We start from the raw sequence: 22,688 nt of genomic DNA, 5'->3' as shown, positions 1-22,688 counted from the left end.
CGATTTGATTTTCACGAAGTAAACAAACAACACCGGGATTCCTGTTTCTCTTTTTTCCCTTTTTGTCCTTGATTAACCCTTTTTTTTTTATTTACTTTCCTCATACTCTTTGCTTCTTCCCCACATTGGATGTATGAGGCGCTTATGAGGTGGACGGCGGTTCCTTTTCAAGTTCAAGCTGTACTAGAGTAACATATCTGAAATGAATGAAACAGATTGTTTTCTTCTATATTCTGAACATCACACTCTTCTAAATAAAGAGCAGCCGGGTAAAGTGGCCAAGGACCACCCTATGCTATCAACAAGTAAAAGTAATCGATCACGTACGTCCAAGTGAGATAGGAACTACGTCCCAACTAAATCAACGTCCCAAAGCTCACTCGATTACACCAGCGTAGCACCCAGATCAAGAATTAATTACATGATATTCATAATCGAAACCAGTAACTAGTTAACTAACCTATTAGTCGACTTTCGAGCATACCCGAGAGGTAATGATAATATGGAGTGAAATTGTTTCATGTTCAGACTTTTTTTGTTTAAAAAAAGAAAAGGAGCCCTTTTTCCGCAAAGCAAACAACATTACGTCAAACCTTCAACAATCGAAACGGGAATCTCAAAGGAGCAAACAGGCAAAACACTAAAAGCAACAAGAACATAGCGAGGAATAGTATCTATCAGCGACTCAGCCAGTCAGTTCGAAAGTCCCATGTTTCTCCAACAACACCACAGGCAAATAAGAACAAGAGACGCAAGAACGGGAGGAAGAAATGATCAGCAAAGATAAAGAAAAGGAAATAGAAAGACATAAAAACGCAGTGTAGGAGCCAGAAGCCGGTCTGAAAGAAAAAAAAAGAAAAAAACATTATCTACAAAACTGATTGACGCCAGAGTACCACCAGTAGTTACTTTTTTTTCATGGTCTTCCCTTGTCTCCAAGCAGCGAAAACCTCATTGTGCCAGAGAAAAGGCAAAGAACGACAACCACCGCGTTGCTCCAACTTTGCATATCCAGTAGAAACCATTGCGCTAAATTGCTTTTCGTTCTTTTTTCAAACCCAAAGTCGTCCCATCGTAACCGTACTCCAGTTTTTTCTGCAGGGCATGACACGCCTTTGAAGGTTCTGATTAAGTAATTTGGCACCGCGGATGGCGAAGGAGCCCAGGATTGGAGACGTGACAATGGAAGTCGACAAATGAAATACCCAACTTTCTGTTTTGATCCCGAATACACATAACCGTCAAAGCTAAGCAAATGCCAGGAGCAAGCAAAAGAATCCAGAGAATTCATGCCGATACGTCTATCGGCTGTTAAGTCGTGGAAGAACTTCTTCAAAGTCTTTGAAAAGGACTGATTTATTACCAGACCAAAGCACGGTCGTCCCAAACCGCGATTGACATGACGTTCATACCATTAACTCCAAGCCACCAAACCTGTCATTAAATCGTATCCCGCGCGACGAGGCCGTCAGAGATCGTCGTGTTGAATTAGTGTGGGAATAATGATGCGTAAAATTGGATTGCATGTCGTTCGTGATATGGGGAACTTATAAAAGACCCTCTTCACCGATGCCAGGTAGGCCAGCCCCAGCAACGTTGATGTTCTGCCCTTGCATGACGCCTCCACCAAAAGCCAAATTCCTGCCTGCAGCAAGCTGGAAATCAGGATTGCAGGGCGGCGAGTGCGACTTGTGGTATTTGAGACCGTTCAAGTTCTTGTAACGCTTGCCACAGACCTCGCAGCGGTAGGGCTTCTCCTTCTCCATACCAAGTGTTCCAGGATATGGCGTTGATGTCTCGGGGTTGACGATAGAAAAGGTGCCGTCTGCGTTGTCGTGAAGTTGCTGGTTGTTGTGGCCATGCTAGGGAATGATTAGACAAGCTAAGGATGGTTTGGCTTGGAAAAAGAACTTACAGCTTTGTGATATTTCAGACCATTTTGGTTCTTATACGCTTTCTCACAGCCAATGACTGGGCACCGGAAAGGCTTTGGTTCCTCGTTGGGAAGGAGAGCAGTGGTATCAGGAACACCCGCCAACAACTGTTGCTCTCGGATCCGTCGAGCAATTTCACTGTTAGGGCCATACTGTGCTCCACTGAGCTTAAAGTGAGCATTGGGGGTATTGATTCCGCCAGTGGGACTAAACAGTCGTTTGGCTGGTTCGTCGATACACAAGTCTACCATATCATTGTTGTTTCCGGCGAACCTTCCAAACTGAGACTGACCCTGCATCATCGGGTTTTGCATAGCCAGGTCTCCGAAACCACCAAGCATGCTGTCATCCAGTTCTGCAGGCGTCCCGGGGGCAGAGGAGTCTGGTGTGGTCCGGAACTGTGAGTTCTGTAGAGGGTTCGCCATCAAAGTAGGTGTATTGACGGAAGAAACCGTTGGGTTGTTCTGCAGCGACAGAGGGCGCCCAGAGGCAACGGGAGTACCGGGCTGAGAGCCTTTGAACCCTTGGTGTCCTGGAAGCATCGACAAATTCAGATGCGGAACCCTTTGGTTGGTACTGCCAAAACCTCCTTGGCCTCCATCACGCGACTGAGGCGCGAACAGCTGTGCAGTGGCGGCATCGTGATCACCCATTGGCTCATCAAGTTCCATGTCATCGATGGTATCCATATCCGAATGCTGCTGAGTGTGTGGAAGCTGACTCATTTTCCGCTGCAAGTCCAGAGTCCTATCTGGCTGCAATCCACGGCCCTGGTTATTGTTTTGCTGGCCTTGTTGCTGCTGCGCCATCGCCACCGCAGCCAGGGCCGCTCTACTATCGCCTTGACTGGGGCGGTGGCCCTGCTGAGGTGACTTGGTGGCGTGAGCTTCCTCATAGTGCTGCAAAAGATCGTGAAGCGTCGGAAGAGTCACCCCACAGCAATTGAAGTCGCGCATAAAGTTGGCTTCCAGCTTGGGTAAATATGAGGATGAATGAAATGACGGTGACTGAAAAGTGAACGGAGATGTGCCGGTCATGATTATACTAGATGATTCATCGTCAGCTTCCAGTGGCCAAAGCACTCGCGCGATCACGGGAAATCGTAGAGATTCCCATAACGACATGGACACTCACTCATCGCGAATCCAACTGCCAACAGACACACCACCCCAGCTCATCCCACCAACTAAGCTTCCTGCCAAAGACTCACGGCGGGGTTTATCGCGGTTGGAGCCGGACATTGAGATGGGCTTCGTTCCGTTGCCCCATTGTGCCGTAGCTGCACCGATGGAGTCCTTGCGAGGAGGGGGGGCCTTGAAGACGCTGAGACCAACACCGTTTGCATGGGATAGACTGCCTGTCCGTTCTCCATTACCCGCTCTCTGCAGAGCAGACGTCAGGTTCGACGCCTGCTGTCCGGGAGGAGAAACGGAACTCTGGCGGGTGGCGATGTCGATCGGAGCGGCTGCACCGGTCATGGTGTTGGTTTGTATGGGGGAGGAAGGAAAGAGAGGGAAATCGAGATCTGAATCGAAGTGAGGGTGTAGTTGCTGGTTGTCAAAGTACGGTGAGGACGTGTCGCCGCCGATGTCGAGTGAATTTCGAGTCCACGAGGAATCCGAGAGTAGCTTTTCCCTATCCGGTCTGCGCAACGGTACGCCAAACCCGAGGGGAGTGGTGACGGGGGTCGAATCCCTGGTAGAGGCGCAATCGAGGTCCCCGACAGAGGGAGAGTAATGGAGTGAGGGAGGAGGAGGACTATGCGTCGCTTCTGACGACCCGAGCATGAAGGAACGATTCCACGACGGCGGTTTTGGGCGGGATCACACAAGGAGTGTCCACCACCCTCGGATGTTGTCCCGCTTTGGCTGCGGAACTTGTGACGGATTCGGGAAAGGTGGCGGGACGTAACGATATTACTGATCGATTCGATCACCAGAAGGGAAGAAAACAAATTCTGAGATGCAGGAAAAGAAGGTGATGGCAATAGAAGTAGATGACGATGATGAGAAGATGATGATGATGGTGTAGAGATGGGGAAATTGAGTTGAATGGGGGGAAAAGGTGTGGGCAACACACACGCACACACGAGGAACAACAAGTCCAATTTCACCGACAAGCAGCGAAGTCAGGAAGCCCAGCAACTGGCGGCAAGCAAGCAACGACCGGAAAGGACCACCAGGTAATAATGACTAGACAGTGACTGGACCTGTCTTGGGAGAAGGAGGGGGCAATTCACGGCACCACACCTTCACTACTACGTACTTACTATTACTAGTAAAGGGTTGACTTCTCAAACATTACCGTTTTATTACAACCCAATCTGGTCAAGTCCGTCCATGACCTAAATTACGGTACATCCCGGACAATGGCCGCACTTAGCTGGATTGGGTAAGAACAACCTTAGTCATGGTCTGGCTGGGGCCACCCATAACTTATTTCCAGGCAATCAGAGCTGCCCAGCATCTGCCCAGTGCCCAACGACGAATCTTCTTGCGACTTACTATTACGTATGAGGATGGCGGAGGATCCATGGGAGGTTTCGACCACTGACTCCAGTGGCCAGCAAACAGCTTCTGGTTCCCTTCGGCTTCTAGTAGGTGGATCCCCCTTTAGTAGCAATGAACTTGACACCGCTTGCAGTCTAGTCGAGTCACTAGCGCTTCTTCGAAAAGTCGATGATGATGACGGCGGTGGACTGGTGTGTAGCTAACTGCTGCAGGAGATCCAGAGGGGCGTCACCCTTGTATCGTCTGTTTGTATGAAACTGTATTACCGGGGATTGGTCCCCGCTCCATTTTCCGGTCTCTGTATTATTACGGAGCTGGACCTACTTTTGGTGGTGGTGCTACCTACCTACTATACAACTACTAATTACTAGCAAGTTCAACCAGCTCATTCATCTGCGTTGTTCTTGCAACATCCATCCATCCATCCATCCCACTCTCGTCTCATCTCGTCTGTCCGTGCGGATATGTTTTTCTCAATTTCGGGCTCATCCGCTCTTCAGAAGAAGTGAAATGACTCGACCCTTCCAGAAAACAATATGCTTGTGCAACACTGTGACTCCTCTCGGAGCCTTGAATGTCTCGTACTACCCCCAGCAAGCACGCTACCTACCCGTGGTTCACATGCGCACTATATCCTGGTCGAGATCCCTCCGGGGACTCGTAGCCTATGATAGTACCATCACACCTTGAAGTTATCCGATGAACCGGTCCTAGAACCTGGATCATTCATTCCGGCGGTGTCAGAAAGGGTCCAAAGCTTGTCATGCCACACCAAGCCAGGTGCGTCGGTTAGACACTCTAACCAACGCAACCCCCACAGAACCCGAAATTCAGTACTCAACCCGGGGTCTTGATATTCAGGAACTCCTGTGGTGGAGGTGACCCGGAAAACGGAGGTCCAGGTGCAAGTCACTGCATATTTCAGCGCGCGTTTAGTATCAGGGGCTACAACGCTCTCCTATGGTGCTATTGGGTGATCTGGCTGGTGGTTAACATTGGCTACCTTCCTTATCATTCGCATCGGACATTCCAGGACCTCCGTCTATACTCCGCGATACCCTCTTCAGTAAGCCCCGATCTCTAGTAAGGCGGAGTTAGAACCGATATTACGATAAGCACGAAGCACGGCCACTTATCGCTCCTTTCCAGCACTGGCCATATATCAATGACATCAATATTATAGCAGCCTCACTTGTAAGCGAACGAGGCAAATGGGCGGTCTGTATGGGCGTTTCTTGAACGAAAGTACTGATAAATCGGTGTATCGAAGAGCAAGCCCTCACGACTTGGGCGCTAAAATGGCCTAGCAGTAGTAACATACACACCGTTCTCCCGCTCAGCATGGTCTGCTGATAGACCAGATCGCCTGGTATTGGCTGGGACGTGAGAGATCGCAGGAATGGGACCAAGCCCCTTTTCCTCCGGGTGCCGATCGCCACGAAAATCGGGGAGGATGAATTCTCATTCATTCTCAATCATGCAATTAGTCTAGGGCATATCCTGGGGGTGTGGTCTTGGCTCCAACACTAGAAGCACTGAAGAAGCATTTCTAATGGTTAGCGGCTACTTTCCGTCTTTCACCGCATTATCGGTCGAGTGACTTGCCATTTCGGGCGCAAGTGCTGACCATGCAACATTGATGAACTGATTCTGCTGTTGGATTGATAGAACTAACCAAGCCAATATCAACTACGCAGCTTCAGGTTACAGACGACATGGATGGTTGTATGTTCTGCAATCTCATACTCATCTGGGCAAGCTAAACCGATGCCCCGGCTCTACTGGTCCCCTACCCCTGTCAAGCGCCATCCGTTTGTTTCATCCATGTCTCAACCCTCGAATACCTCGGCTGCGTTTTACCGAACCTAATTCGAGTCAAGTGAGGCGCTTGTATCCACCAGGTATTTTCCCGACGACTGCGCGTGTACGCTATAAAGTATATACCGCTTTTCGGAGTATTGCTGCCAGCCGCACTCTGATTACTGAGCATTCCTACAGCACGCAGTAGTCGCCTTACAGCCGCTACTCTAATCAGGCACCTGCATTCTGGGATGACCGGGGAACACAAGTGACGGATCCCATACATGGTAGACAATGTACATGAATTAGTAGTACTCCCTTACATACATGGTACTACTCACAGCACATGATGCCTACCAAACAACCCCGGAGCTGAATCAATATCTTCAAATAATCTACGCATCGATGTCGTACAGTTGCGTAAGCTTACAAGAGTCATACAATCCCAGAAAGACCAATATACATAAGAAAGTACGTATTGTTCAGCAATAAATAGAACCAATTTGCCACCCTTGCATTTCCAAGTCCACGGTTCCTGGAATGCCACATGTGCTTTTTGTCCCTTGATGTGGATACCATGATCTATCCACCTTACAACAATTAACGAACCACAACCCCTTCAACCTGTACCTGCCTCATGCAGATTATACTGTGGCAACCCATACGCATAATATCCACCCATCCACATACGAAAAGGGGGCGGAGCGAAGCCAGTATACAGCATACGTAAATAGCACTCAGAAATTGCTCAAGGCCATAAACAGCCAAACACATACAGTAACTATGCACTAAACTACTTACTACGTACTTGAGTAAAAAGCAGGTGCCTTCCGACGTTTCCTTCCCTCCATTCCGTAAAGTTAGGCTTACACGACATACGAAAGTCAATGTATATGTAACATGATGCATGGGGGGAGGGTAGTTAATCCTCATCAGGACATATCAGATCAGCAGGTACAAGGCGCTAAGCAGAGTGACTAAAAGTGAGAGGCGCAGGAGATCTTCGCCATCGTTTCGAAATCACCCAATGCTAGAGGCGTATTCGTAGTCCTGTGACCTTCTTGCCAAGATGGAATTGACTTTCTGGGTAGTTACTGAAGTTTAAGAAGGGGAGGGGGTGCAGCGATAAATACTATATGTAGTACTAGTGAACGTGATGACTGAGGGCGGGTGTATGATGGTCGCCAGTCGGATATATCTCCGATGTAGTATTCTGTCTTCGATACTTTGTAGCATGGTGTTTTTTGTCCTCATCAGTATGTATGTATGTATGATCCTTGCCACTGTGGTGGATTGCGTATCCCACAGTCGTCGTAACATTCGACGAGTAACGATCGATCTCAGCGATGGGCGGAGCGACAGCATAGAACGGAGACTATGCCTTGATTGGAACCGCGATTGTGGGTGTGCTCGACGCGAGACCAAACGGCGTTTGCTAACTACTAAGTTAGCAAGTTAATTAACGACAGACAGGTGGCTGACTTCTCAGCATTGATCTACCCCCCCTCGATCAACCAGGTCGTTTAAGTTCTTCTAGAAACCCAGAAAATGTGAGCATTTGCAAGACTAGGTTCAACTTCGGTGGGGCTCTCGTTCAGTATGTAAAGTAAGATTACGCTAGTCTGTTCGACGTTTGTAATGGATGGGGGTGGAAGGAGGTTGCCCGGTAAGGCGACGGCAAAGGATCGCTTCCGTTTTACCGCGTATACCGCCCATCGTAACAGCACCTCAGGGATTGGCTGTCAGAAGTTCAGAACACAGCAGGTCCGCACCGCCACTACTAGTAGTACCTCCTACTAAGCAACGCCCTGACCGCCCTCCGTCCCGCCACGCTGGAACTGCCGCCAACGCCACTGTCAGTGCAAACTGTACAAACTGCACCCCTCGAAATTTTTGCCCGCATTAGATTGATTGATTGCGGAGATTCTCGAGGACCGACCGGCATCTTTTCGAATTCGGAAAGGGTCTGGATTATACGACGCGCTGATTCTAGCCCAATTGTCGCATTGCGCAGTTCAGCTCTTTTGGTGATTAAATAAGGTCGTTTTTTTTTTATCTTTTTTCGAGGAAAGCGACTGTTCGCAATGGAGCCAACAACCGCTCAGGAACAGCTGCCCGCTCCGGAGGTTAATGCGCCCAAGCGTGAACCGGAGAATGGCGATGCCGTTGCAGACCAGGCCCAGGAGCCACCCTCGAAGAAGGCCAGACTCGATGATTCGGCGGATTCTAATGGGCAAACGGCTGATGCGCCCGCCCCGCGCATGAAGGGCGTTGCTCCTATCAAGCCTGAGTATGTGGTGACCAAAACTGTATGCGATGCGCGCGGTCCATCCTAACTGACTTTCCCTGCTAGGTTCATTCTCGACCAACAACCCACGAGAGGCCAGAGAAATCCCGATGACAATGCAGACGATGCCGCGGAAGCTGCGCACCACGATGGACGCGCCGATGAGCAGAACGGGAAGAAGAACAAGAAGAAGAAGACTGGTCAGAATACGAACCGCACGTTCGGTCGATCCGAGGATGCGAAGGGATTGTGTTCTAGTGTGAACTTCAGGCCTGAATTCTCTCCTGCCGAGTGCACTTTTGGTGAAAAGTGTCGGTACGAGCATGACCTGCGGAAATACTTGAAGGAGCACAAGCGGGAAGATCTTACGACATTCAATGGCGTATGTCCTGTCTGGGATATCAACGGAAAGTGTTTCGTGGGCTGGAAATGTCGCTTTGTTGGTTCACACTCGGAGGAGCGCGAGACGGCCGATGGGAGGAAAGAGTTGGTTCTTATTGAGGATGAGGAGCGCAAGAAGAAGGTTCAGCGGCTTGTTCCCTTTGCTGGAGAGGACGGGGCTGTCAATGTTGCTTCGATGGAGGATAAGATCGCTTTGGCAAGGAGAAAGATGGATTTCCCGAGAGCTGGACCGTACAGTAATTGGTTGGAAAACACATCTAGAACCATTGAGAGGGAGCTCCACAAGCGCCATCGTGCTGCGCCTGTAGGAGCTGAGACCAAGGATGGAGAGAAGGATGCAGAGACCAAGGATACCGAAACTAAGGATGCCGAGAACAAGGACGAAAAGGAGGAAAACCGGGCTCTGTACGTTGAGCCGCCATTCATGCCATCGGAGAAGCGCCGACTGTACTTCGGACCCGAGACACCGGCACTGGCGCCTTTGACTACCCAAGGCAACATGCCTTTCCGAAGACTTTGCGTCGAGCTTGGCGCACAATTCACCTATTCTGAGATGGCCATGAGCTTGCCTTTGATTCAGGGTAACAAGTCGGAGTGGGCCTTGATGCGAGCCCACGAGTCGGAGATGCTCCCTCCCACGATGCTGCCCGGGGCAGACATCGTACAGGGTTATGATAACTCCAAGGACATGAAGTTTGGTGCTCAAATTGCAGCAAACAAGCCTTGGCAAGCCTTCAAGGCTACAGAGGCACTGGCTAAAGTCACTCCCAATCTGCGTGTCATCGATCTGAACTGTGGCTGCCCTATTGATCTCGTCTTCAAGGATGGTGCTGGCTCTGCTCTTTTGGAGCACCCGTCGAAGCTCGAGAAGATGATTCGTGGCATGAACACTGTCTCGGATCAGATTCCTATCACGGTCAAGATCCGTATGGGAACGAAGGACAACAATCCGAATGCCTTGAAATTGACGGAGCGTTTGTTGCTTGGAGGCTATGAAACCAGTCTGCTTCATCACGACGGCGCCGCAGGTGCAGCAGCTATCACTCTTCACGGTCGTAGCAGACAGCAGCGTTACACCAGACAAGCTGATTGGGAATACATCTCCGAATGTGCCGCTTTGATCAAGCGCTTGAACGAGAAGACTGACGCGGTGACGGATACCATCCGGGAGCCTGATGCCCGGACCCAGCCAAACGGTGGCAAGGTTTACTTCCTGGGCAACGGCGACTGCTACTCTCATGTTGACTATGATACCCACATCAACAATGCTGGTGTTGATGCTGTTATGCTTGGTCGTGGTCCTCTGATCAAGCCTTGGCTCTTCGAGGAAATTCAGGCGGGCCAGTACCTTGACAAGTCCGCTACGGAACGTTTGGCAATGATTGAGAAGTTCTGTAAGTATGGTCTGGAGGCATGGGGATCCGATGAGCATGGTGTCGGTACGACTAGACGCTTTTTGATGGAATGGCTGAGCTTCACTCGTCGCTATGTACCCATCGGGTTGCTCGAGCATCTTCCCCCCTACATCAACGACCGGCCTCCGGCTTTCAGAGGCCGGAATGAGCTTGAGACACTGCTGGCCAGTGCCAACTACAAGGATTGGCTCAAGATCTCGTAAGTACCTTCCTCTAACAGATTCAATCTTCGGACTTATTCTAACAGCCTTCTAGGGAGATGTTCCTCGGACCGGCTCATAAGGACTTCAAGTTCGAGCCCAAACACAAGTCCAACTCGTATGACGAAGCGGAGGGTTAAGCACATGCTTTCTAGATTAGGATTAACGCATATAGATGATGTACATACCACAGCCAGCAATCATATGCAGTCAATGAGAACTAGATACATACTTTAGATAAACCCTGTTGCTATGACGTAGACGGCAGGCTGAGCCGCGGCCGACAGAGTCACGTGCACGATCACAGCTCCGGGCGGTAATGACGTCTTCCTCTCACCAGAAACTGCAAAAAGACCACCTCATCTCCTGAGCTGCCTAACCTTCCTGCTCTGTTCTGGCACTGTTCATGCCAGTATACTAGCTAGGAGAACTTATTCGACAAACATTGTTCGCTCTACGCCTGCTCGACCTCTTGGGTTCCTCAACTCTTCTTGCGTGTTACCGTGTACTTTTGTTTATCTTCGCAAAACAAACCCCACAACCGCAGCTGGATTTCCAGCCAAACTTGCATATTGAAGCATCTGTCGGAAGATTACCTGGATTGCAATCTTAGACAAAATGACTCTCTACTACAGCCTTGTATGTATTGCCATTTGTTGTTAACCCTCGTCGCAATGGCATGGAACTCGGGATTGTTGCAGCCTGCAGCCTGCAGCCCCTGACCCGCGCACTCCCGGGCCATCAGATAATGTGTCGAACCAACATATGCTTACAACATGGTTATAGGTTTTTTGCCTCTTGGTGTTTGAGATGGCGGTCTTCATGGGCCTCATCATCCCTCTTCCATTCACCGTGAAGAGGAAGCTCTTCGCTTTCATTTCGGAAAGTCCGATAGTAGCTAAATTACAATATGGATTAAAGGTATGTAACTCGTCATTGTCCTGCTTTTGCAAATACTTATTGAGCTATAGATCACATTCATCTTTATCCTTATCCTCTTCATCGATAGCGTCAACCGCGTATATCGTGTGCAGCTGGAGCTGGCTTCTTTCGGCAAAGAGGGGGGCACCATGGGGTATGCTTCCGACGGTCCACACCCTTTTTAGCATTGCACTGAAACAATTACTGACCTAGCTTTCGCCACAGAGCCGCCGCTCTCGGTACCGATCGTATGGAAGTCCAGGCTCGCAAGTTCTACTCGCAGCGCAACATGTACCTCTGTGGATTCACCCTCTTCCTGTCTCTTATCCTGAACCGCACTTACACCATGATCCTCGATGTCCTCCGTCTTGAGGACAGAGTCAGACTCCTCGAGGGTGACAAGAAGGCTGGCGGTAAGGACTCCGCTCGTCTTGCGCAGGCCGGTGAGATCGGCGAAATCGGCCGTCTCAAGGAGGAGCTCGCAGCCAAGGACCGTGACATTGAGACCCTGAAGAAGCAGTGTGAGGGTCTCACCCGCGAGTACCACAAGCTTGGTGACGAGGTGTCTGGTGAGAAGGGTGAGGCTCCCAAGAAGGACCAGTAGACGACGCTTGGGTGTGCCGCGGGGAATACAATCGCCAGCCTGCTAGGCCAGTCGGGATTGTGAATTGATCGCTTTTATGGCTGATTGATAGAACATCCCGCTGTCTGCAAGCTACCCTTTCATGTGCATTTCGGTTACCATATCTTTCGGGTTTGGATGAGACGGAATGTTGACAACGACCACCTGGTGGTCGGATGAACCAGCTGTTATTTGAGCGCATTGGTGGAGTGAATCATACTGGTGCAATTCTCGTGGAAGAAGTTGTCATTGCAAAACTTGAGATTATCTGGGTTATCTGGGTTACAACTCACAATGGAGCAAAAATTCCACCGTCTATGTCAAAATGTAGGCATTCGGTAAATAGAAGAGCAGTACACCATGGATACGACCATATACCATACACAACATGCAAAAAATACAGTAGTAATCAGCTCTCAGGTCAGAGCCCAATGTAGAAAGAGGTACCAACAGGGCGGGCATCACGTCGAAGCACCTGCGCGCAGCTCCATCATTCTTCTATGACCAACACCGCAGCTTCCTTGAGGCAACAACCAAGCACAGAACTCAAACACTCCAATTAACCCTCAAGCACAATGTTTCAGAGCCAGAATCTTCATCTACTTGCTTCAAGAAACTTAAATTTCCTTTATTCTATCATTGAAAAAAGCAACAACAGCTTTTACTGTGCCGCGAAATCGTTTGCAACAACCTCCCCAACCCACGCCCCTCACAATGAAATAATCATGACAATCGGATGAGTCCACCTTACGATGAATGATAAGTGCTCTATTTACATCGTACAATAACTACAAGCTAAGCCATTAATCCCTCAACTTTCCCCTCAAATTCCGTCAGCTAACCTGCTCTAAACCTTAGAGACAAGTCAAGCAGATACCAGCTAACAGACGCCCCTCCCCCCACCTCACTAACGGATGCGCTGACAAGAGATGAAGAGAAAGACAATAAATGCATGGAGTGAGCAAGCGAGGGCGTGAAGAAAATCCACTGGTTCCCGCCCTACTCTTCCCGCCTGGGGCCGTTCCGAGGTGAGTGGGCCTGTCACAGGATCATGAGGTTTGGTTTGGTCTGCAGAGTTCGGTTGGGGTTCATGTCAGCTAACTTGGCATGACCAGGTAACTATATGTCTTAGACTAGGGATTGGAGTATTGGGTCTGTAGCCAATGTCGGCTGTCTGTTTCATTTGCTTCATGAGGGATTGGCTAGCTATGGTTTTGTTGTACTTTTCATGGGGGTGGTGGTCATCAGGTCTCCTTGAGTGGAACCTGGATTTCGCTTGGCTGCCACTACCAGGTATAAGGTAGTAGTGAGAATTACTTACATTGACTGGGATACGTCACAAGAAAACAAGGGGGTGGCGATAGCGCAGTCTGTTGCTAAGATGATTGGCAGGTATGACAGAGATGCGCGTGGGGTCTGACAGGAAGGATTTGTGCCAGGAACGCTTTTCCCGCAAGCGATGAGGTTTGTGGCTACATTGCCCCTGAAGGAAGTTTAGGCATGATTCTTCAATCGCTAGGGAGGAGAGATGCATGCGCTAATTTGGATATAAAACACTGCAGTCTTAGTGCCTGTTTCTGACAAATCGGTGGGCTCGAGGCGGTCTGGAGCACACGGTAGGACTCAAATAGTCGATCAAACCCTAAATCCTCACGGGCTTAGACCAATGCGAGTTGACAATGTTCTTCCGCGGCCCATATCTACAGCGCAACTAGACCAGGAATGTCCAGAAACTAGGATAGACGAGCTCCTCCTCGAATATCCGCCGCACCTGTGCGAGCACAAACCGTTCCACCTTGCCGACGTTCTTGAGGACTTGCTTGCCATCTTCTTTCCGGCCAATCTCACTTTCAACTCGGATTTCTTGCAGCAGTCCACCTTGTCGCTTTGCAGAGACGGTCGCATCCCCGCCAGACCGTGAATACTCGGCTTGAGCACCTACATCCGGCTGATCAGACCCAATCAGCGCGTCCGCGTCTTCGGATGACAGGAAGCAGAAGTGGACCCGCTTGCGGATGTACGCGACCACTGCAACACCATCAAACGTGATCCCTGTAACATTTAGTTTCAGGGGTAGTCCCACGAAACTGGGCATGGGATAGTCCAGAAGAATTTCCGCTGTTAATGACAGCCGCACATCACCCGCGTATTTGGCGTGACACAGTACTTGGAAATCCTCGGGCCGGCGCTCTCTCATTCGAGGAAATCGCAGAGGCTCTTCCGAAGTAGGGTCATCTAAATGCCCATGCTCTTCGGGGTGTGATCCGTGGTCAGGACCGCCTGCTCCATCACCATTGTTCTTATTGGACCCGGACGGATGAGAAGGTAACGTGCTGGATGTTGATGGTCGCGAAGTCGGATTACTGCTGTCAATGTCGGCTTCCGGACGCGATTGGTGGGCAGTAAAAATTGGAGGCGGTGGACGCCCCCTATTGCCAGGGCCCATCATCCCAGAATCATTCCATCCGCCTGCGAACGGGGATCCGCCTGCAACTGCAGCAAGGGGTGTCTGCGTTCCTGAAAGTCCACCAAGAGACATCAGATGGTAGCCTAGGGTCGATGTACCTCCGGGTATACCAGGAGTGCCGGATCGGAAATGCGGGTTGAGATGGTCGCTAAGAGCTATGGGAGACCGCAAGGCCGAGGGTTGAAAGCCTTCGGTGAAAGGATCACGCAGCGATTGATTTATCGCATTGTCGTCGCGGAAAGAAGATTCATTAAGCTCTGGATGAGTCCCATGCCACGGCGAACCGTGCCCGGAGACAAGCCCCTCGGATACATCAGACGCTTCATCATCTTCATCTTCTTCATAGAAGTCGGCGAACGGCTCGCAAAGGTCTTTGATCTCGAGCTCAGGCGGAATCGTCCCGAAGTCGAAAGAATGAACTTGCACTGATCGGATAAAGCGTGGCAGAGCAACCTGCTGGAACTTGTCATGAATGAAAGAGCGGATGCGCTCGGCCAGAGCCTCTCCGTCGGGACCGGAGGTCGCGGCGCCCCAGTCAACTTCTATGGACATTACATGTGCAAAACGGCCTTCTATCCGTGGGTGATGCCAGAGAGAAAGAGAAAAAAAAAAGGATTCGGAAATTGATTCTAGAACCCTGGAAGAGAATCTGAAACAAAGCGAACACCAAGCCGATTAGCTTTTCCAGACCATTCTTGTCGGTGACGTCGAGAATCGGAGAGTCGGAGTTGGCGCTTGTTTTTGTCGCGCTTCGGCGGTTCTCGCCGCTGGTGCGGGTCACGTGAGATCACGACAACGTGACCGCCATCAATACCCCAACGACAATCCAATGCTGCCACAATGCCTTCTTTTGGCCTCCAACGGTCACAATGGAGCCTAACAGTGACCAGACTTAAATGCTGGCTTTCCTAGGATCTACAAATGACCCTGGTACAAGTTTTGGTTGGCCTGAGCGGCGCAGTCGGTGCCCACACCGCTTTAGGTTTACTGTCCCAGCATTCTGGTTCCCCAGGTCCCTCCCGCCCATCGCCGGTCTAAGGGTGATGGCACAGCTCTGCGGCGCTGTTCTGAGCATTACTCAAGCGGTGTACACTGGCAGCGCAGGCCTGCTGCTCCAGGGGTCGCTCTGGGACCGCCGTACAACAATACTGTGACCAACAAGTGCTATTCATCGGCGCGGCTCGATCACGACTGAGCTAGGCTATCTGGGACCCAACACTGGCGAGTCTAGTACCAGCTACTATTGGCCTACTAAAGGACTTTCCCCTCTATAGAAGGGATGAACAGGTAAACCTGGCTTGCAAATGACCCCTCTCTTGTAACTTTTTAAACTTTTACCCCCGGTATCTGCCTTGAAGCCTGACCAGGTTTAACAACCTGTTAATTTACACCCCCCCAGCCGATCCAGGTGCCGTATGCCCGCGTTTCTCTCAGAAACAGAGCAGCCGATAACACATGAAGACGCGAAGGGGGTACGCCACACAACACTGATTCCTCATGTGGTCGGAACAATGCTCCAGAACCCGTACACCCCCATCACTTTGACGCTGTGTTCTTCTTTTCTACGCCAGCGAAGCCGGAGAAAAAGAGGGGCACAGCTACACTGCATGCAAATTTTCAAGCATTGTCGTTGGACACTGCAACCCCGACCTAGCGCCTGGCAGGCCCCAGTTGCACTGGATTTTCAGAATCCCCGATATACGCGCGGAGTTCCTACCCTTACTGGCTCCGAAACCCCCCATCCATCGGCGAGACTCGTTGGCACCAGTCAGCATCTCTTGCCACCGGACAACTCGCGTCTGTGCCCCATTTTCTGCATCTGATTTGCTCGTTGGACATCAGGTGATAAAAAGCGTATGCGGTGCTAATGCAGCCGGTGATGTGCGGTGCTAATCAGGGTCGAGGAGAATTTTCTCGTTAGTTGGTCCCCCCCTCTCGTGTAGGGTAGGAGGACCCATTGGAGCCTATCTGCATTCCGCGTACGCACACACACAAAATCGCTGCGAGACTTTTTCCCCTATACACCTGATGATGAAAATCGTAGATGAAAAATGTGGTGCAAAATGGAAGAGGAAGGGGAATCAACAGCATCCTTCCCCAGTATCTCCGAGAGTATTCCGGGTATTTTCCTCAGCAATGACAATGGTTTGCGCGGCAAACGTAACCATCGATGTGGAGGAATTCCCCATCCCGGTGACTCGCGCCACGAGGAAGTAGGGCGACAAAGGCAGCAGTGGTGGAGGATTTGTCACACCTAAGCGCCGTCAACCATGGTTCCATGGGCCGGATGGGTCTTGTCATAATCTACTAGTAGTCTAGTCGGCCCCTCCGAGTCAGTAGTTGGTTTTGGGTCCGACAGAATTGCCGCGCTGGTGTGAATCTTTTTTGTCTGTGTGTTCTCTCGTTCCTCGCATTGATCGTCCTTCTGCCTTTTTCCCATGTGAAACCAAATCATGTAGATGGAGGTGAAAATAAATTGAATGAGGGGGAAAAAAGGAGGGTCTTGTGCAAATCAAACCATATGATCAAGTTGCACCACATACTCCTCACATCTATTATAGTAGTATGAGATTACTAAAAAGTAGGTAAGTTAAGTTAGTTAGAATAACATAGTTGAGGGTGGCACCAGCAAGGCATCCACATCTCGTGAACATCATCATCATCGTTACCATCAATAAATAGTAGTAGGAACTAAATAGTCCCAATACTGGAGAATATAGTACTACTATCTAACAGGAGTGGGTAAACAGGAAAGTATCATCTGATGTACTACCTACTACGTAGTAGCTATAAATCACACCAATCTACTCAGATCCCAATATAAATATAGAAGAATAAAAAATGAGCGTCAAATAAAGCCAACAAGCGAACTGACTAAACTAACTAACTACTTGGTAGTTACAAACAAACGACAACAACAACAACAGAGTTCCACACTTTACAGCAGAGCAAAGCACACACCCCAATGCAGCGCAATGCCAAGTTGCGAAATACTATCGAAGAGAGAGAGACAAGATGCCGCCGAGAAAAGAAAACAGGATGATGATGATGGAAATAATAAGCATGATGGGGTTAGTGTTCCCTCCTGATGATCGACATGTGCCTCCCGAAAATAATAAACGAATCGAATCAAATCAAATCAAAGAATAGATTGAAGGAACGGGAAGGAAGTGGTATGAAACGTAAAGGGAAAAAAAAGAATAAGGAACAAAAAAACTAACGAACTGACTAACTTATGCAGATGATGCAAATCTGGGGTGTGTGCGGCAACGAGAAAAATAGGAAAAAAAAGAAAGCAAAACCGAAATGATCTCAATGACAACGACAGATGATGATGATAACGAGAACAGATGAAGAGACAAACAAACAGGATAATCAGGTGCGAGCGATGCCAATTCAAAACTTCAGATTGTCCTCCCTGGTGATTTTTTTTTCTGACTTTTTTTTTCTTTGCAATTCGCAACAGGCTAGTCGCGAACAAAGGGAACCAAAATATGAAATCGAAAACTGAAACTCAAAAAGGGAAAATAGGAAAAAAATAGACGAAAAAAGAAACAGAAGATGCCAGATAACCGTCCGTCCCCATCTCAGATCCGGTTGTCACTTTTGTCTCAATATCCGCCCCCATTGTGTCTGCGCGCGAATATCTCCAGACAAGACACACACGAGGGCGGATATCGATAATAGGTGAAAAAAAAAAAATCATTGTCATCGAAACAACCCAGATCTGGATCTCTTCTTCCCCTTCCTTCCTCTTCTCATACCTGCTTACTACCTTACTATGCCGTTCAATCTAGATAGTAAGGTAGAGTAGCAATCAACCCTGGGGCCAGAAACCGTTAGTTCACGAACGTATCCCTTCCCTTTGTGGATGGATCTGGGGCTGGAAGTTAGGCGCGAGTGGATCTTCGGCAACTCACTAACCTGTGGCACCCACCCCCCGGAGGGAGGGGGAAAGGGCATAGCATGGAACTATCTAGCCACCGTGGTTAGGGCAGTTGTAGCCCTCTCGGCGGCGGATCTGGTGTCTGACGCCAGTGCAGGAGGTGCCTCGCTTGGCGCAGTAGACGACATCACCCTCAGCGACAGTGCAGCCGCAGTCGTACTTGAAGAAGTACTGAGAGCACATAGTGGCGGCGGGAGGAAGACTGGAGAAGGGACTTGAAACTGGTGGATTTGAAGGTTTTCGTAGAGATGAGCACTTAGAAAGCGCGGGAAGTAGAAGTAAATAGGAAGTAGAAGACTGTGAGAAGAGATTGAAGTTTGAGAAGTTGTGGTCAGGCTGAGCTGAGCTAGCTGGATTGCTTTGCTTTGCTTGATTGCTTTGATGGATTGATGATGGTTCTGATTGTCCGATGGGGGAGTGCGAAGGGGGCTTTAAATAATTGAGGATGCAGTCTCCTGGACTACTGACCGGTAGTGGTGGTGGTAACAAGCGTTGGTACGTCCGTAGTAGGAGCAGTAAGTGTGGTTGTGGTGGTGGTGAGTCTCGAATCAGAATCCCAAATGATAAAGATGACTGCGGTTGACTGTGCCGCAACAACGCCAGTCTACGCCCACAATTGTTCAGTTGGCGTAGGGCCAGTTTGTGACTCAACCCGGCCAATCACGTTTAATGAAAATAATTTTTCTATGCAAAATTAAATGGCGGTTAAGTAAAAAAAATAAAATATTAAAATCATTTGTTGTGTTGTTGTGGCAGTGGTGGTAAGTTCGGGGGGGTTGTGGTGATCACATCGCAGCAAAAAGTGTCAAAAATGAATGGATGGATGACCGTCAGAAGAAGGTTAGGCAAGGAACGGGAAACTAACTACGGCTTGCATCTTGCTTTTTCTTCCTTTCTTTTCCCTGCACTCGGTTCTCTTTTCCCATTTTTTTGGGCTCAGCCCTCCCTCAACACGGACCAATAGAGCCGTTGAATCGGAGAATCAGTTGGTGATTCGATCTACATCACACTCGAATCATCCTTCCAAGTGAATTTTTTAATATAACAGTATCCCAACATATGATTCAGTCTGCATCTGCACCTCAATGCCTTTGGCTTTCCCCATGATGCTCCCCCTCCCTCCCAGCGGACTGGCGGCTATGCGAATCAGAAAGCCCGAGATCACCCCCATCTGGGATCAGCCTGGGAAGGCATCTTTTCCAAGATAGGAAAATGAACGTGTATCTGACTAGCATGGTCATGCATCGGCCGAAAGTGACGTGAGCCCCTCGAGGATGGTGGGGGGGTAAAGGAACGCATTAGACTTCCGCTGCTGCATCATGGGAAGGTTGACATCATCTTCACATCTACATGTCCTTCCTGCGGCAGGGAAAGACCCGTCAGGATATGCAGGCGCAAACCCAACAATTCAATTATCAAATCAGTCCCCGCAGACGACCAACAGTAGTTCGACTGCGAAGGGGGTCATGCTGCAGTCTAGAATGATTCCCGGACCAGAGCATCTGACGAATTCAAGACCAGAGAGGACCAGATCCACTCATCAAGGCGCACATCTGGCGACTGTTCTCTCGCTATCATGTGTCCTCGACACCGGATTGAACGGGAGTGGAAGAACCAGGATTGGCATGGCCACGGGCAGTCCAATATGATCGCGCCGATATCAGAGTTCGGGGAATCACCCCCACCAGCTTGGTCTGACCGTTTGGCACCTGGCGCTGTTTGGCTGGAGAAGGCTGCGCAGGATTAGTTGATCCATGAGCCACCTGCTCCTGTCAGGGGTCGCCGCAGTTCCCAAAAGCGCATCCTTTCCCACGTCAAACATCATCCTGCTGCGGGTCGCTGGGATCAACAAGGTGTGTCAGAGTCCCGGAGCCGACATGCGGAAGCTAAAGAGATGAACATGCAAGAACTGCTGTGCCGTCACAGGCACGTTGGGTCATAGCTCTGACAGTGACCAATGTCTGAGCCCCAGAACCTTGACGCAGTTGGTGATATCAGTGACATCCACAAAGCCTGAACACAGAGCCTGACTGCCTTTCCCTTCTCTTGGCTCCAGTTGTTGGGAATAGCTCGGGGGCCAGAAGTTATGCGACATCAGCGCGAGCCAGCAACCGAGCGGTGCTTAGCTTAGTCCCCCATGGGACTGGGGGATTACGGCGTTGGTGTGATAGTGAGCTAGGTCTGTCTACCATGACCGAGGCTTACTGGAGTAAATCGGCAGTGCCAGCCAGACCGTCTCCGCCTATCGATTTTCCATGATCAACCACCAGCAGCTAGGCTGAATGGGAAATGCCGGGCTGAGGCAGCGAGAACATGGAGTTCGCAAGGTCGGCACAGCACTTGCGGCGCTTTTACCATGGGCCTCTGCGTGTTTCACTGAGCCCTTTCAGCCGCTGAGTTGCCGCGCCACTCAGGGCGATACGGCGCAGGGCCCGAAGGCGCTAAAACGGCGACGGTCGACAGGTTTCGACCAGCGGGCACGGCCATCTTTTAGCCGCCGTTGGCTCCCGGGAGGGGGAACGGCGCCGGTGATGGGACCGACGCGCGATGGTTCCTGGCCTGAACCTGGGTTTTGGCCTGTTCCTGAAGGGGGCTTGGTTTTCTAGTCGCTGTGGTTGATTCTTGCGCGCAGCTCATGTCAGCCACGTGATCCCGGGCTTGTTTGAGCCGCTTGGCTTGCTTGGCTTCATACTTCCTTTGTCTTTTTTCCCCCTTCAGAGACTCCCTTCGTCTCGTTCTCACGCCTCGTTTTTATTCCAGGGAGGGGGCCTGCTAGTCGCATTAAATTGTTCACTAGTCAGTCCTTTCAAGTCAACCCTTTACCATGGAACCCTCCCCCGGACCACCATCTCCGCCCGTCGGGTGTTCCCAGCTTCCCGTTCCCTGAAGCTTCCGACTTCAACCCCGTGGTCTAATCTTCTCCACGAGCATTGCTGTTTTCTAGCGGCTTCTTTGGCTTCTTCCAAGCAAGGGGGAAAGATCCGGGTCATTTCAAATGAGAAGCAGATGTGGCTGCCCAGCTCAAGATTTCCCGAGGAAGGGAATTCTAGAAGGCGATCTCCGAGGGGAAGCAAGAAGTTGCAGCTGCGGGAAACAACCATGGAATTCCGGGGGGGTGGTCATGTGGCCTGGGGAACATAACCAGAAATCCACGGGGAAAGAATAGAAAAAATAAAAGAATGCGGCGACGACTTGGCAGGCCCGCTTCATTTTCCTCCCCAAGAATGGACACAAAACTCACTATGTTCCTGACGTTGCCTCTTATCGCCTCTTTACTCCCACGTTCCTCAGAACTCGTCACGGGACGGTTCGGTCTCAATCAATAGTGTCTTGGCCATGGCTCTTGGTTGCTGATCATCCGAGGCTGGGTTCGGAGTCGTGGCGGTCCTGATGCTTGTGTCGGGGACCCCCAGGCCCAGCTCGCCCAACCAGATCGTCCACCGCATCCTGCTCGGGTATGACTATTGCCAGAGCCAAGATATGCAAAGGAAGGGGGGATTTTCAAGGATGACGTTCTCAGCCCCTCCTTTGTGATAGTCCGTTTCGCAGGCATGTGAATTACAGCGTGTCCCGGTCCACCGTCGGGTATGAGGAATAGGCAAGCCACTGCTTGTTCCTCCACTTATCTGCTTTCTGCAGCTGGGCTAGAATCGGTAGCTCGCCTGATCGACACCATCTCCGGTCAACCCCTCTTCCCTGCGATAATGGCTTGGCTGAGCTCTGCCATAGCTATATAAGGGTGGCCGATTCCAGCCGATGAAGTGCTCATCCATCCTCTTTCTTCCAAGCAACTCTGCAAGAAAAGCTCTCTCTCTACTTGATTCCAAGTCACTTCAAGACTCTACCGTTTCAACTACTTCCAAAGACTCCTTGTCCGACTCATCCATCAATCACCATGTACTCCTACACCCCCACCTCCAAGTTCCTTGTCCTGGCCCCTACCGAGACGGCTCCTCTCTCTACCTCGACACAGGTTCGTGAGCGCTCCAGCAGCCAGTCCTCCACAGCCAGCGGAACCACCCAGCGCCCTGGATTCAGCCGTCTCCCCAGCGGCTTCCTCTACCTGGGCGTCGACACTCGCGACGCCGCTTCGCCCAGCAACTAAGCTTCTGGCAATAGAAGCAGTTTCAATTCGACGAATCGCGCTGGACACGATTTCCTTGCCTCGCACCTCATCGTCTGAC

The 22,688-nt window shown here is 50.3% G+C and overlaps 5 protein-coding genes across 5 annotated transcripts; 3 read left to right on the top strand and 2 right to left on the bottom strand.

Moving 5' to 3' along the window:
* Window positions 1–1,547: 1,547 nt before the first annotated feature.
* AtWU_04080 (zinc-coordinating transcription factor SFP1) lies at window positions 1,548–3,721 on the bottom strand (the record flags this gene model as incomplete). The annotated part of the gene is made up of 3 exons (XM_035499191.1): window positions 1,548–1,862; window positions 1,916–2,978; window positions 3,069–3,721. The coding sequence occupies 3 exons, from the start codon at window positions 3,719–3,721 to the stop codon at window positions 1,548–1,550; spliced, it is 2,031 nt and encodes a 676-aa protein (XP_035355084.1).
* Window positions 3,722–8,328: 4,607 nt separating this feature from the next.
* Window positions 8,329–10,688, top strand: dus3 (tRNA dihydrouridine synthase DUS3; the record flags this gene model as incomplete). Its single annotated transcript, XM_035499190.1, has 3 exons — window positions 8,329–8,534; window positions 8,598–10,547; window positions 10,604–10,688. 3 exons carry the CDS (start codon window positions 8,329–8,331, stop codon window positions 10,686–10,688), a joined length of 2,241 nt encoding a protein of 746 aa, XP_035355083.1.
* Window positions 10,689–11,166: 478 nt separating this feature from the next.
* AtWU_04078 (putative BAP31 domain protein) lies at window positions 11,167–12,073 on the top strand (the record flags this gene model as incomplete). The annotated part of the gene is made up of 4 exons (XM_035499189.1): window positions 11,167–11,187; window positions 11,335–11,469; window positions 11,520–11,623; window positions 11,695–12,073. The coding sequence occupies 4 exons, from the start codon at window positions 11,167–11,169 to the stop codon at window positions 12,071–12,073; spliced, it is 639 nt and encodes a 212-aa protein (XP_035355082.1).
* Window positions 12,074–13,802: 1,729 nt separating this feature from the next.
* Window positions 13,803–15,110, bottom strand: mdm12 (ERMES complex subunit MDM12; the record flags this gene model as incomplete). The annotated part of the gene is made up of 1 exon (XM_035499188.1): window positions 13,803–15,110. One exon carries the CDS (start codon window positions 15,108–15,110, stop codon window positions 13,803–13,805), a length of 1,308 nt encoding a protein of 435 aa, XP_035355081.1.
* A 7,289-nt stretch (window positions 15,111–22,399) lies between these two features.
* On the top strand, window positions 22,400–22,609 carry AtWU_04076 (uncharacterized protein; the record flags this gene model as incomplete). Its single annotated transcript, XM_035499187.1, has 1 exon — window positions 22,400–22,609. One exon carries the CDS (start codon window positions 22,400–22,402, stop codon window positions 22,607–22,609), a length of 210 nt encoding a protein of 69 aa, XP_035355080.1.
* Between the last annotated feature and the right edge of the window lie 79 nt (window positions 22,610–22,688).

This window comes from Aspergillus tubingensis (genome assembly GCF_013340325.1).
Source record: "Aspergillus tubingensis WU-2223L DNA, scaffold_6, whole genome shotgun sequence".
Taxonomy (NCBI): Eukaryota; Fungi; Ascomycota; class Eurotiomycetes; order Eurotiales; family Aspergillaceae; genus Aspergillus; species Aspergillus tubingensis.
This window is presented reverse-complemented; position numbering and strand designations above follow the sequence as displayed.